General features: G+C 44.2%; 1 protein-coding gene across 1 annotated transcript in view; it reads left to right on the top strand.

Annotated features, from left to right (window-relative positions):
- Nucleotides 1–12,500, top strand: part of mast2 (microtubule associated serine/threonine kinase 2) — a gene marked incomplete at its 3' end in the record, with an annotated part of 242,782 nt that overhangs the window by 221,539 nt on the left and 8,743 nt on the right. The window contains 13 exon segments of the mRNA XM_083648326.1: nt 575–676; nt 3,987–4,119; nt 5,161–5,228; nt 5,772–5,875; nt 5,992–6,200; nt 7,213–7,351; nt 8,253–8,385; nt 8,708–8,873; nt 9,873–9,974; nt 10,445–10,567; nt 10,721–10,833; nt 11,075–11,229; nt 12,112–12,260. Coding sequence (XP_083504452.1) covers nt 575–676; nt 3,987–4,119; nt 5,161–5,228; nt 5,772–5,875; nt 5,992–6,200; nt 7,213–7,351; nt 8,253–8,385; nt 8,708–8,873; nt 9,873–9,974; nt 10,445–10,567; nt 10,721–10,833; nt 11,075–11,229; nt 12,112–12,260 — 1,696 coding nt within the window.

Below are 12,500 nucleotides of genomic sequence, written 5' to 3'. Positions count from 1 at the left end.
AATCTCCAACCAACCCCAAAATATCTTTTTATTTGATAATTCGAAGGTCTTTGGTCCAGGATGAAAGGATAAAAACATAATGTGAGTGCTTTTTTTTTTCAATGGCTGGAGTGGCAAAAATAGCAAAACAGCACTTTTGAATGGAAGTCAATGGCATATGTACAAATTGGGGGACAGGAAGTGTCCCGAGCGTGGTGAGTGTCACACTTTTGTAAAACACCCCAAATAAAAGACCTGGGCCGAATTTGGGAGCCAAAGGAATGCAGACCTCTAAATTGTCAACACACGAATACCACTAAGGATGGAATCCGTCCCAAACCCGACACAAAAGGAAAAAAAAGTTTTCTTATCGATGATTATACAAATAATACAACAGATGGTGGGTTTCATGAGGCTTGTGGCAAACAGATGTCCTGAGAACAGATGATATAAACTTGGTGCAATAAAAATTTTAGATTATAATTCATTTAACTTATTTAATTCATTCATTCATTTATTTATTTTTAGTTAAAAGTTTTGTCCTGATATTGGCCTAACTGTGTTGGTTTATTTTTGCTGTGTGTTGTGTGTCCAGGCTCACGAGCGCTCTGAGAGTGTGGAGGTTATGTTCGTCACGCAACTCGTCAGGAAACTGATGATTGTCATCGCCCGGCCTGCACGCCTACTGGAGTGTCTGGTAAGAGCAATAGAAATAAAAATATATTTTATTTTTATATCATCATTTTCAATGAATATTTCTACTTTCCAAAACCATTTTTTCTTTTCTGTATTTTTATTTTAAAGCATTTTTCCCACTGCGCAGCCAAGGGCATCACAAGCCAAATTCAGGTCAGGCAGGCAGTCGTTCAGTCAGTCAGTCAGTCAGTCATCTAATGTTTAGTGAGGCTTGCCTTCTGGGTTCCCTCCTTCTGCTGCACACCTGTTTGACATCAGCCCTTACTTGGTTCCGCCTTCATCTGCCATCAGCCAATCAGCTCCCAGACTCATCCCATCCAGCCAGCTGTTCTCTGTTTCTCATTGGTCTCAGCGTGTGTATTTATAGTCTGTATATAGACGGTTTTCACGGAATGGTCAGTCCTGCACTTTAATGTTTTTTTCTTTTATGTCCATAGCAAACACTGCAACAGGAAGTGAGCGGGGGTTCAATTTAGAATGTTTTTGTTGTCAAGTTAAAACCGTCTATAGGATGTGCTCAGCAGTCACAATCAGAAGAAAGAACTGACACTGACAAACATCGCATTACATTTAACTACATTCCCCAACTAAGAATTGACATAGTCGAATGATGTGATTGGTCAAGTCTACCGACTAGCCGCTTCCAGGCGCTTCGCGGCTATTCGCAAAACACTTCAGCATCTGGTGTGTTTGCACCATTATAACAAATCGTTGACTATTCAGGGTCACTACTACTACAGTTTATACTTTGAAGTGTTTATTCATGTCAAATACGCCCCCGACCCGGCTTTTAATCGGCTACCAGCCACTATTAGAGGAAATACGGTATATATACAACATCATTGTGCAGCTACATCCAAGGATATCCCCATGCATACGGTAGTTACACAGTGTTAAGGCTGTTTCACACAGATGCGGTGCGAATGCAGAGGCGGAATGTGGTACGAAATTCCGTGCGAATTTTCCGCATTGCAACCTATACACACAGGTCCGGTGCGAATTAGTCGCAGTCCCACATTCATTTTCCGCAGTGAAAAAACAGTGTTCAGTGTAACCAGTAGTTAATGTTCCTCCCCGGCTCCCGTCTAGTAGGACAGCACCGTCTACTTGTGCAAGCTAGCTACCAGTCGACTAACGTCAGACACAGACAGACAGACACAGCAGCGAGACGAGCCATGAAAAGCAACTGGAGGCAGTGAAATTGCCGTCCATTTCAGTGAAATGGAGGCAGGAGCAGCGGACCCCAATTTTGTGCTAAACTGCTAGTTAGCACTTGGATACAAGTGGCTAACATTAGCTCCATCCATTTACAACAGTGGTTTACAACATTAGCAAGTAGGAATTCGTTTCAGCTACATTACCATCTTCAGTGAATCCCAGCTGCTGGGCGACCTGAAGATCTATTGTCCTTAATTTCGGTGTTGATCGTTATGACATCAGCTGTAAACAAAGGATTTCATTGGTCAAACGTATTTTCCGCAGGCGGAAATCCGCGGACGTCAATGTCTATCCGGAAAAATAAAATGCCGCACGAATGTTCGGCCGCGGTGTGCAAGCTTCAATTACAACTAATTAAAACATTTTTTTGCGAATGTCTCTGCCGATTATTCGCACGGAGATCCGCACCAGTGTGAAACGGCCTTAATACTACCATCATGCCACTGTAAAATGAGGTCCATCTGGAAGATTGCATTGAAATGTATAGCCAGTAAGGTAATAGCCTTTTCATATAACGAAGCTACCCTCCACGCATGGATCATAAACACTTTAGAGCTCTCCAGTCCTCAGTGTGAAAGGATTCAACTTAAGCACAGCAATTCATCTATGGACTTCCTCTGAGAATTTAAAAATTAGACTAATGTGTGTGTAAGTGTGAATGTGCACGCATGCACGCACACGCACACACACACACACACACACACACAGACACACACACACACACACACACACACACACACACCTTGCAGCTGGCAGTGCAAGGTTTTATATCATCTACAGGGGCTCTCAACCCCCCTCCCTCCCTCCCTCCCTCCCTCCAGTCCGCCCTCTCCAGCTCCCAGCATGCTGTAGCAGTTCACCCGGACACAGTTGGGTTAGTTAGTCTTAGTAGACTAAGACTAGACATGGTGATGACCTGTGGCTAAACCGGTGAAAACAGCCTCCTGTGAGCCCAGGAGAGGGCAGGGTGGAGAAGGAGAGTGAGCAGCTGATGCAAGAAGGTGGAAGGATAGGGACAGACGCAGAGAGGAGAGAGAGAGGAAGGGAGGAGAAAGAGGGATAGTCAGAGGGGTGATGGTGGTAGAGGGTGAGGAGCACATATGAGGTGAGGTGAGGGAGGGAGGGAGGGAGGGAGGGAGGGAGAGAGAGAGAGAGGGAGAGAGAGAGGGAGGGAGGGAGAGAGAGAGGGAGGGAGAGAGAGAGAGAGACACAGAGGGAGGGAGGGAGAGAGAGAGAGAGCGACACAGAGGGAGGGAGAGAGAGAGAGAGAGACACAGAGGGAGGGAGGGAGAGAGAGAGAGAGAGACACAGAGGGAGGGATCTGTAGTTTTGACTAATCACATGCAGCTGATGCTGTGACACCATGCTGGATGGCTTTTTACAAATGGAAGCACACAGAGTGGAGGCGGGGAAGGGAGTGTGTGTGTGTGTGTGTGTGTGTGTGTGTGTGTGTGCACACGTGTGCTTACTTGCGTGCATGTGTGTGTGTGCGTGCGCTCGTGTATGTGTGCGCTCGTGTGTGTGTGTGTGCACTGCGTGTGCATGTGTGTGTGCGCTCGTGTGTATGTATGTGTGTGTGTGTGTGTGTGTGTGTGTGTGTGTGTACAGTAGGAGAGGGGGTGTAACAGCAGTTGGACCTACAGTACAGTATGTCTTTGTCAGAGGACATGGGAATAAATTGGGCGTTTGCATCTTAAGAATAACACCCAGGAGTCGCAGGTTTTATTCTCCAATTAGGCTGATATTTTGCAGTGGATATCGCAGCTGTTCTGTATTGCTTGCTAGCATAATATGGCTGTCTTGTTGTCTTGGGAACAGATGGTACAAAATAGCCTTTAATGATGGTAGGTTACCTGTCTGTGGGTCACAACACCACTGACCTTCAGTATGAGAGGATGAGAAACTGGGCTCTACACCACACTAGCTTCACACACAACATGTATAGGACATTAACAAAGACATTATTTTGTGTCAATCTTTTATCATTGTCTGTGTCTCCCCTTCTTTGTGTGTCTCTGTCTTTCTGTCCCTTCTCTCTGTCTTCACCTCTCTCCCTCTCCTCACCTCTCTCCCTCCCTGCTCGCTGTCTGTAGGAGTTTGATCCTGAGGAGTTCTACCACTTGCTGGAAGCAGCAGAGGGCCATGCCAAGGGGGACCAGGGCATCAAGACCGACATCCCCAGATACATCATCAGCCAGCTGGGCCTCACAAGGGACCCCCTGGAGGGTAAGGCATCATATAATATTGCCACCCTAGAAATCCCTAGAAATTCATGATTGTACTTACTGTACTGGACATTGAGTTTGAAACTCTTCTGTATTCGATATATCTATCTGCCCTAGTCTTTGATTATTTTAACAAAATGGAGTTGAGATAGTCATTTATAACAATCGAGTTAGATCACCTGTCACATTTGGGTGGACATGGGACCAAGTCACTTTGGTCCAAGTCCCAAGTAAGTCCAAAGTGATTTGATCTCCTGTAAGTCTCAAGCATGTCCCAAGTCATTTTGTTTTGGACAAGTCAAGTCAAGTCACTCCCCCCCCCCCCCCCCGCCCAGGATACTGCAGTCTTACCTTCCTTTAGAAAGAAAAAATACAAGGTATCCTCTCTAATTAGTGATACTGATGATGATACTATGTATTAATGTTAATGTCCGACCAGAAATAGGAAATAGTCTTAACATTAGAGCAAGAGGGTGTAACGGTAACGGTAACGTTAACGAGTCGAGTAACGACCACTAACTACTAACGTAAGTGCCAAAACAAAACCATCGAGTGAGAGGAGCGCTGTGACTGACAGCCAGTCATCCAATCATGGCAATGCCATTTCCAGCTTGTACTCGCATACCGGATCACTTTATTTTATATTTAATATTTAAACTGATGAACACAAACAAGTCATCCAAGTCATCACATCTCAAGTCAAGTCAAGTCATGAGTCTTTAACTTCCAAGTCAAGTCTCAAGTCATTTATGTTTTGTCAAGTTAAGTCGCAAGTCATTAAAACAGGGACTCAAATCCAAGTCACCAATTCTCAAGTCCCCATCTCTGCATTTAGGTGCATTGGAAAGGGATTTATGAACATATCAGATAAAGTGCATTTGCAAGTGAGAGATTACTTTATGTACTCCGCTGCTTTCATTACAACTAAATTCAAGCACAAATGATATTGCAATTGAATCTCCCTTCCCACCTAGCCAAGAGTTGCTTTCCCGTCTAGCAGCTTGGTTGGGTTTTGATGGCTGTTCCTCCTCTCCCCGTATAGAAATGGCCCAGCTGAGCAGCTATGACAGTGGAAACCCAGAAACCCCAGAGACGGATGACTCCGTAGATGTGAGTATACTCTGATGAAATGTTGAATAGGTGTATTGTCCTTTATCACCAATGGCCTTAATAAAACAACAACAATAATAATGATAATAATAAAACACTTAATAAAAACACTCCTAAAAGGGTTGACTTTCCTATTGACAGACATGCATTTCTGACAATTCATTATAAATGGCATGTCAATTTTAGGAAAAAGTCCATTTTTGGTGCACAATAGTGTTTTGTTGCAAGAGATACATTCAAAATGCGTTTGTCAAGAGAAATGCATTGCATTATATTTTTCCATAAGGCTCCATAAAGCTAACACTGTATAGTACCTCGAATCTGGAGTGTCTTAAAACCAGTGAGTACAGTACCAGTTCTCAGACTGCTTAGTTTGCTCTGAAAATAAAGTCTGAACTTGGCAAGGCCGGTCACTGGTACTATGAACCTTAAAAATGGAACAGGCTGAGAAACACTTTGAAATTAGAAGTTCTTAATTATTAATTGTTAAGTTATTAATTGATTTTGCAGCACTGATCTCACATTTCCGTGTGCGTGTTTCAGAGTGGAGCAACCACAGTCCCAGCGCCTGCACCACAGACTAAAACCAAACCACCTCGAGAGGAAGACTTTGAGACCATTAAGCTCATCAGCAATGGAGCCTACGGGTAAGAAAACCTGAGATGTGTGTCGTCTTTTAATAATGTTCTACTGTAAGTGATGGTTACATTCCAAAATGATACCTCAACATTTTGGTTTCCCCGCGTCCCTCTCCCCCGTCTAGTGCCGTGTTCCTGGTGCGTCACAAGGAAACCCGGCAGCGCTTCGCCATGAAGAAGATCAACAAGCAGAACCTGATCCTGAGGAACCAGATCCAGCAGGCCTTCGTGGAGAGAGACATCCTGACCTTTGCCGAGAACCCCTTTGTCGTCTCCATGTTCTGCTCATTCGAGACCAGGAGACACCTCTGCATGGTCATGGAGTATGTGGAGGGTAAGGGAGGAGATCGGACGTGACTGCTCTCTGTTGTTCTTTTAGCGTTCACTGAAAGAGTGTTTCCTGTTTGTTCCACTTTTTCACTCTTTCTCTATCTCTCTTTTTCACTATTCTCACTATTTGACACTCCCTCTCATTTTGCTCGCCACTCCGTCTCTCTGTCAGCAGCCATCCAACTGTCAAGCAGATAGAAACGTCACAAAAATAAAATTGCAAATTACGTGCGTTCAGCTGGGGTGAAGCGTACAAATGTTCTTCCTCTGGAGATAAATAAAGCATTAGTCAGAATAATGGAGGGTTTTGAGAGAATTAATTAGTTTTGGGCAAGTTGTTGTTTTTTCATATGCGCTAATGTGGCATAATTCATATGAATGATCTTCTAATGCACCATCTAAAAGCCATTCAGACATGATGATGGACACTTGATAGCCTCCGTCAGCCTGCATGTACCTTGAGCTGCACTTCTTTGTATGAAAGGTGCTACACAAATAACATTATTACTAGTATTATTCATTACATGGGAGAGACGGTGGTTATGACTTTTATGGGAGGTGAGAGTGGACAAATAATTTACAGTGTTAGAGAATATTCAATACCACTTCTAAATTGTCGTTGCTAAATTGTTGTAAACTTAACTTCTTGTAAGTTGTTGAGCAATAAGCCAGTTTCATACTTGCATACTTTATCGACAAACATTTCTGCCTCATGCAAGTGTCAAAACTTTATTGAATTTTGCCATTCCAGTCGGGCTTTTCTAATTCAACACATCATCATTTGCATAAGAACACTTAGATGGAAACCCAGCTCCTGTCTCACTATTTCTGCCATGTGCTTCTGTCTCTCTCTGTCAGACACCTATCCCCACGTACACACCACTAAAAGCTGTGTGTGTGTGTGTGTGTGTGTGTGTGTGTGTGTGTGTGTGTGTGTGTGTGTGTGTGTGTGTGTGTGTGTGTGTGTGTGTGTGTGTGTGTGTGTGTGTGTGTGTGTGTGTGTGTGTCCTCTCTAGGTGGTGACTGTGCCACACTGTTGAAGAACATAGGAGCCTTGCCGGTTGATATGGCGCGCATGTACTTTGCTGAGACCGTCCTAGCGTTGGAGTACCTGCACAACTACGGCATCGTACACAGAGACCTTAAGCCTGACAAGTAAGACACAAACATACTGTGCAAAGATTTACATGCTTAGGATCACATGATATATTGTGATTGACAGGTTTCACATCATACTGGATTATATATGTTTAATTCATAACTTCATGAATTGAATTGTCACATGAGAAAATATGAAGACTTGATTCCTAAATGAATTCTCCATCATCTTAAAACAACTGACACCTACTTTGGCAAAATGATTGCTGGCATGAAAGTATAACTGATTGTTGAATATTATCATAGCCGTTTTCTCTCTATCCACCTTATTTCTAGCTGCCATGATGCCTGATGGGTGCTTCTTCCGCTTCCGGTGTAATATACTGTTGTACAGTCTATGGTTTTAATTTAACTTGACAAAAAAAACGTCTATGAGGATTTTACAGCAGAGCTGCTCTACAGCCGTGTCGTTCAGGTGCTGGGATAACCTAATGCATTGTGGGTAGTCGGCTACTGTGGCTAATGCTAACGGCTAGCGTAATAGTTACTTTACATGGCAGTAAAACGCCACTGAATGACCAAATTGATTTAACTTTTAACCATTTCGAGTAACACTTTTCCCATACGGACCCCCAGCGTTGGTTAGTTGTTTATAACGTGACTATATTTATAACTTTTATAACGTCCTCCAGTTCCTGGTTTATAATTCGGGTCTGCAGCCGAGTATAACAAAGGAAATGGCAAGCGGCAACAATAAGTCACGTTAAACCGGACCTTGTACCCACAATCATTTTTTACAGTGGGGCATTCAAAAATAAGGTGGATAGACCTTTACTTCCAAAATAATAGCATTTTAGAGGATATTATCATATAATCTTTTCCAAAAATGCATATTATGTCGTATTAAACCCATCACATATTATTGTAATTTGTTAATTTTGTTGTTTCTCTCCTGCAGTCTTCTGATCACTTCCATGGGCCATATCAAGCTGACAGACTTTGGCCTCTCTAAGATTGGTTTGATGAGTCTGACCACAAACCTGTATGAAGGACACATAGAGAAAGACACCAGAGAGTTCCTGGATAAACAGGTACTGCAAACTGCTACTGCCCTCCAGGCGAAGGATGCTACATGTAGCTACTTTGTGTACTGGCCAGAATTGTTCAGTTTATGGACAATTATGGTTGCTCGATTCCAATATCTAGTCGCCACTTTCACCAGTAGATGTAAATGGTCATAGCTAGCATACTCGGATTCTCACATGCACAAAACACCACCTTAGGGTGTGTGAGAATATGACATTATGCGGGGGAGTTTAACAGGAAAATGTACTGATAAAACTGTGCTTGACTTTCAGCCTGTTTGCTCTGCTCAGCTTTTTTCATGTCCCAAGTGTATTTGTGCCTGTGCAGGTGTGCGGTACTCCGGAGTACATTGCCCCAGAGGTGATCCTCCGCCAGGGCTACGGGAAGCCGGTGGACTGGTGGGCTATGGGAGTCATCCTCTATGAGTTTCTGGTGGGCTGCGCTCCGTTCTTCGGAGACACACCAGAGGAACTGTTTGGACAGGTCATTAGTGGTGAGTACATCCCAGAGAAGACATTCATCTGGACCAGGACTCTCAAGCTACTGGTCAGGGTTTCTGGACCAGGACTCTCAAACTATTGGTCAGGGTTTCTGGACCAGGGCTCTCAAACTACTGGTCAGAGTTTCTGGACCAGGACTCTCAAACTACTGGTCAGGGTTTCGTAATGGCTCACAGCTCTGGGAAGATTATAGTGTGTCCCCAAATTATACTGGAGACATTAATAATGCAGACTTGTAGGTTAGTAGCTTCCTGAAAGGTTAGCATTTTACTGTTCTGGGTGATCACAAGTACATTTTTCTAACTATGGCTCCCTAGATATAAAAAAGAAAAAGAAAATCTGTGCTGTGTAGTGCCGATTCTCCAATATCGGTATTGTTATATCTCTATATGACATTGTGAATGTTTGATGTTTGCGCCTGAGGGCTTCCAGGCTGAGAGAGCACATAAGACACGCTGTAATGATTGGAAATCAAGCAGAGATATAGACGTTACTCCGTGGCAAAGATGCAGAGGTGTGACTTACAAGGGATCAGATCCATTTTGATTTCCCCTCTCTGTTTCCTCTTCGCTTTGATTTCCCTTTGATGAAAGGGCAAGTCGATGATCATAAACTCCTATTGATCGCCGTATGTCTCTTTTATGACTGGGCGCGTCTCTCCTTCCATATTTATGCAGTGTGGTGATAAGAGTAACCCCTGTGTGTGTGTGTGTGTGTGTATATTTTTTATGACTGCGTGTCTCTCCTTCCATATTTCTTATGCAGTGCGATGATAAGAGTCAAAGGCCTCCTTGTGACTTGTGAATGTGCTCTATATTGTCGAGTGGATTTCCCTCGTGGGGATCATTTCTTGTGTGTGTTCTCACCAATAAGCAAAGAACCCTGCAGATAGCCTTGTTAAAAAAGCAAGTGTGTGTGTGTGTGTGTGTGTGTGTGTGCGTGTGCGTGTGTGTGTGTGTGTGTGTGTGTGTGTGCGCGTGCGTGTGTGTTAGATGAGATCATCTGGCCAGAGGAGGATGAGGCTCTCCCTCAGGAAGCCCAGGACCTCATCTCCAGACTGCTGAGACAGAACCCCCTGGAAAGACTAGGCACAGGTAACCATAACCCCACACACACACAGAGACCATTTACACCTGCCGTTAACATGTGGTTTCTGCCATCAGATTGCAATCGGATTGTATTTTATCACTTGAAAGTACAGGTGGTAAACACCCCCAAAACGCATTGAAGAAGGATTGCAATCTGATCGGCCAAACCACCTCCGCAGGTGGTCAGGGATGCGTACACATTGAACACAAGTGTAAATGCAATGTGTCCTCTCAATCTGGATACAGCAACTGTATGTGGATTGAGAGGACACCCATTTCTGCCATCAGATTGCAATCAGATTGCAATCTGATGGCAGAAAACGCATGTTGACGCCAGGTGTAAATGGCCTCACACACACACATTTGCAGTTTAACACACACATACTGTACATGTACACTCAGGTAACAAACACACACTCTGTTTACTACAATTTGACTCACAAGCATGCTTACAGTATGCTCGTCCTCCCCTGCAGCCGGTGCGTTTGAGGTGAAGCAGCACAGCTTCTTCACAGAGCTGGACTGGAACAGCCTGTTGAGGCAGAAGGCAGAGTTCATCCCCCAGCTGGAGTCTGAGGACGACACCAGCTACTTTGACAGTAAGTATCTGGCTGCTTCATTGAATGGTTGTCTGTCTTTCTCCGTCTCTCTCTCTCTCTCTCTCTCTCTCTCTCTCTCTCTTCTTCTCTCATTCTTAACTTTGCAGTCAACCTATATGCACTAAATAGTGTGGTTGTCTTGATGTGTTTCAGCTCGCACTGACAGGTACCACCATGTGGACTCAGAGGAGGAGGAGGAGGACACCAACGATGAGGAACACGTAGAGCTACGTCAGTTCTCCTCCTGCTCCCCTCGCTTCAGCAAGGTACACACTCACAAACACTAACACACTCACACACATGCAGGTACAACACAACGAATCCAACAGTTACTGCCATTTACACAGATGTGACCATAGACATACAGATACAAGAGTCTCAATTTGTAATGGCTTAACGTGACATATATACGATATATATGACATATATATTCATACAACGTTGACATATATAACACAACTCAAAAGCATTGCATTGAATGTGTGTTGTGTGTGTGTGTGTGTGCAGGTGTACAGCAGTATGGAGCGTCTGTCCCTGCATGAGGAGAAGAGGACTCCTCCTCCCACTAAGCGCAGCCTCAGTGAGGAGGGGACAGACCGCCTGGACAGCCTCAGTGGACTCAAGTCCAGAGACCGCTCCTGGCTGGTGGGATCTCCTGAGATGTGAGCTTCTACCCCCAAAAAGACTTGGCCCTTTGGCAGGCTTTGCTCTTTTTTCTCTTATCATTTTTCATTTTCCTTCATACCATTTCTGAATGATTTATTGGGATGATTGTTAGATCTAGGTCACATAGGGGAAGAACACATTGCTGTGGTAATGTAACGTTTAAACGTAAGTCCAGGAATAAGGTGAATAGAGAGGCAAAGTGACCCGCCTTACCATACATCCTGCTTCAGCACTGTACCAGAGATTTTCATCCGCCATTTATTTTCCCATGGACATTTCGTAAAATGCTTATAAAAATATTTTTACTTCGTCAAGGTTCAGCTATGTTTAGAATCGGGAGAGACCATAGAACATTTCACTCCGACCAAAACCAAAAAAAACAACACAGAAAAATGACTTTCTTTAAATCCGCGATTGTTTAACGTTTTGGTCCGAGTGAAACGTTATGGGGTCTCTCCTGTTTCTAAATATATCTGAACCGTTTGGTTTGAACCACTAAAACTATTTCTATAAGCATTTTACGAAATGTCTATGGGAAAATAAATGGCGGATGAAAATCTCTGGTACAGTGCTGAAGCAGGAAGTGACGTTCCATTTTGGCTCTAGTGAACACTACAGCCAAGCTTCTCGACTCTGCATGCATCAACAGCTGTGTGAGCCTGACGCTGGCGTGCTACTTTGAGGTTAATGTCACGTCGCATGCCGTGGGTGTAAAGTGGTATCGGGCGCGTGGCCGTGTCGGTATCGGACGAGTACGAGTACAGCAAAATAGGCCAGAATCGGCTCCGATACGGGACATCCCTAATTATACCGTATATAATCAATGTTAAATCTTATCAATCTTATCTTTCCCTCCCTCCCTTCCTTCCCCCTCCCAGCCTGCGTAAGCGTCTGTCAGTCTCTGAGTCGTCTCACACGGAGAGTGACTCCAGCCCTCCGCTGACTGTGCGTAGACGCTGCTGTTCTGCCATCATCGAGATGCCCCGCTTCGCCATCTCCTCTGAGGAAGAAGGCTCCGGTGGCACAGGTAGATAGTTGGGGACGACCACAACATACAGTATAGCATGACCTGTCCTTGGTTTTGCTTGCCTCTCAGGACCACAACATACATACAGTATAGCATGACTTGTCCTTGGTTTTGCTTGCCTCTCAGGACCACAACATACATACAGTAGAGCATGACTTGTCCTTGGTTTTGCTTGCCTCTCAGGACCACAACATACATACAGTAGAGCATGACTTGTCCTTGGTTTTGCTTGCCTCTCAG

Source organism: Poromitra crassiceps, assembly GCF_964638095.1.
Source record: "Poromitra crassiceps genome assembly, chromosome: 12".
Lineage (NCBI taxonomy): Eukaryota > Metazoa > Chordata > Actinopteri > Beryciformes > Melamphaidae > Poromitra > Poromitra crassiceps.
This window is presented reverse-complemented; position numbering and strand designations above follow the sequence as displayed.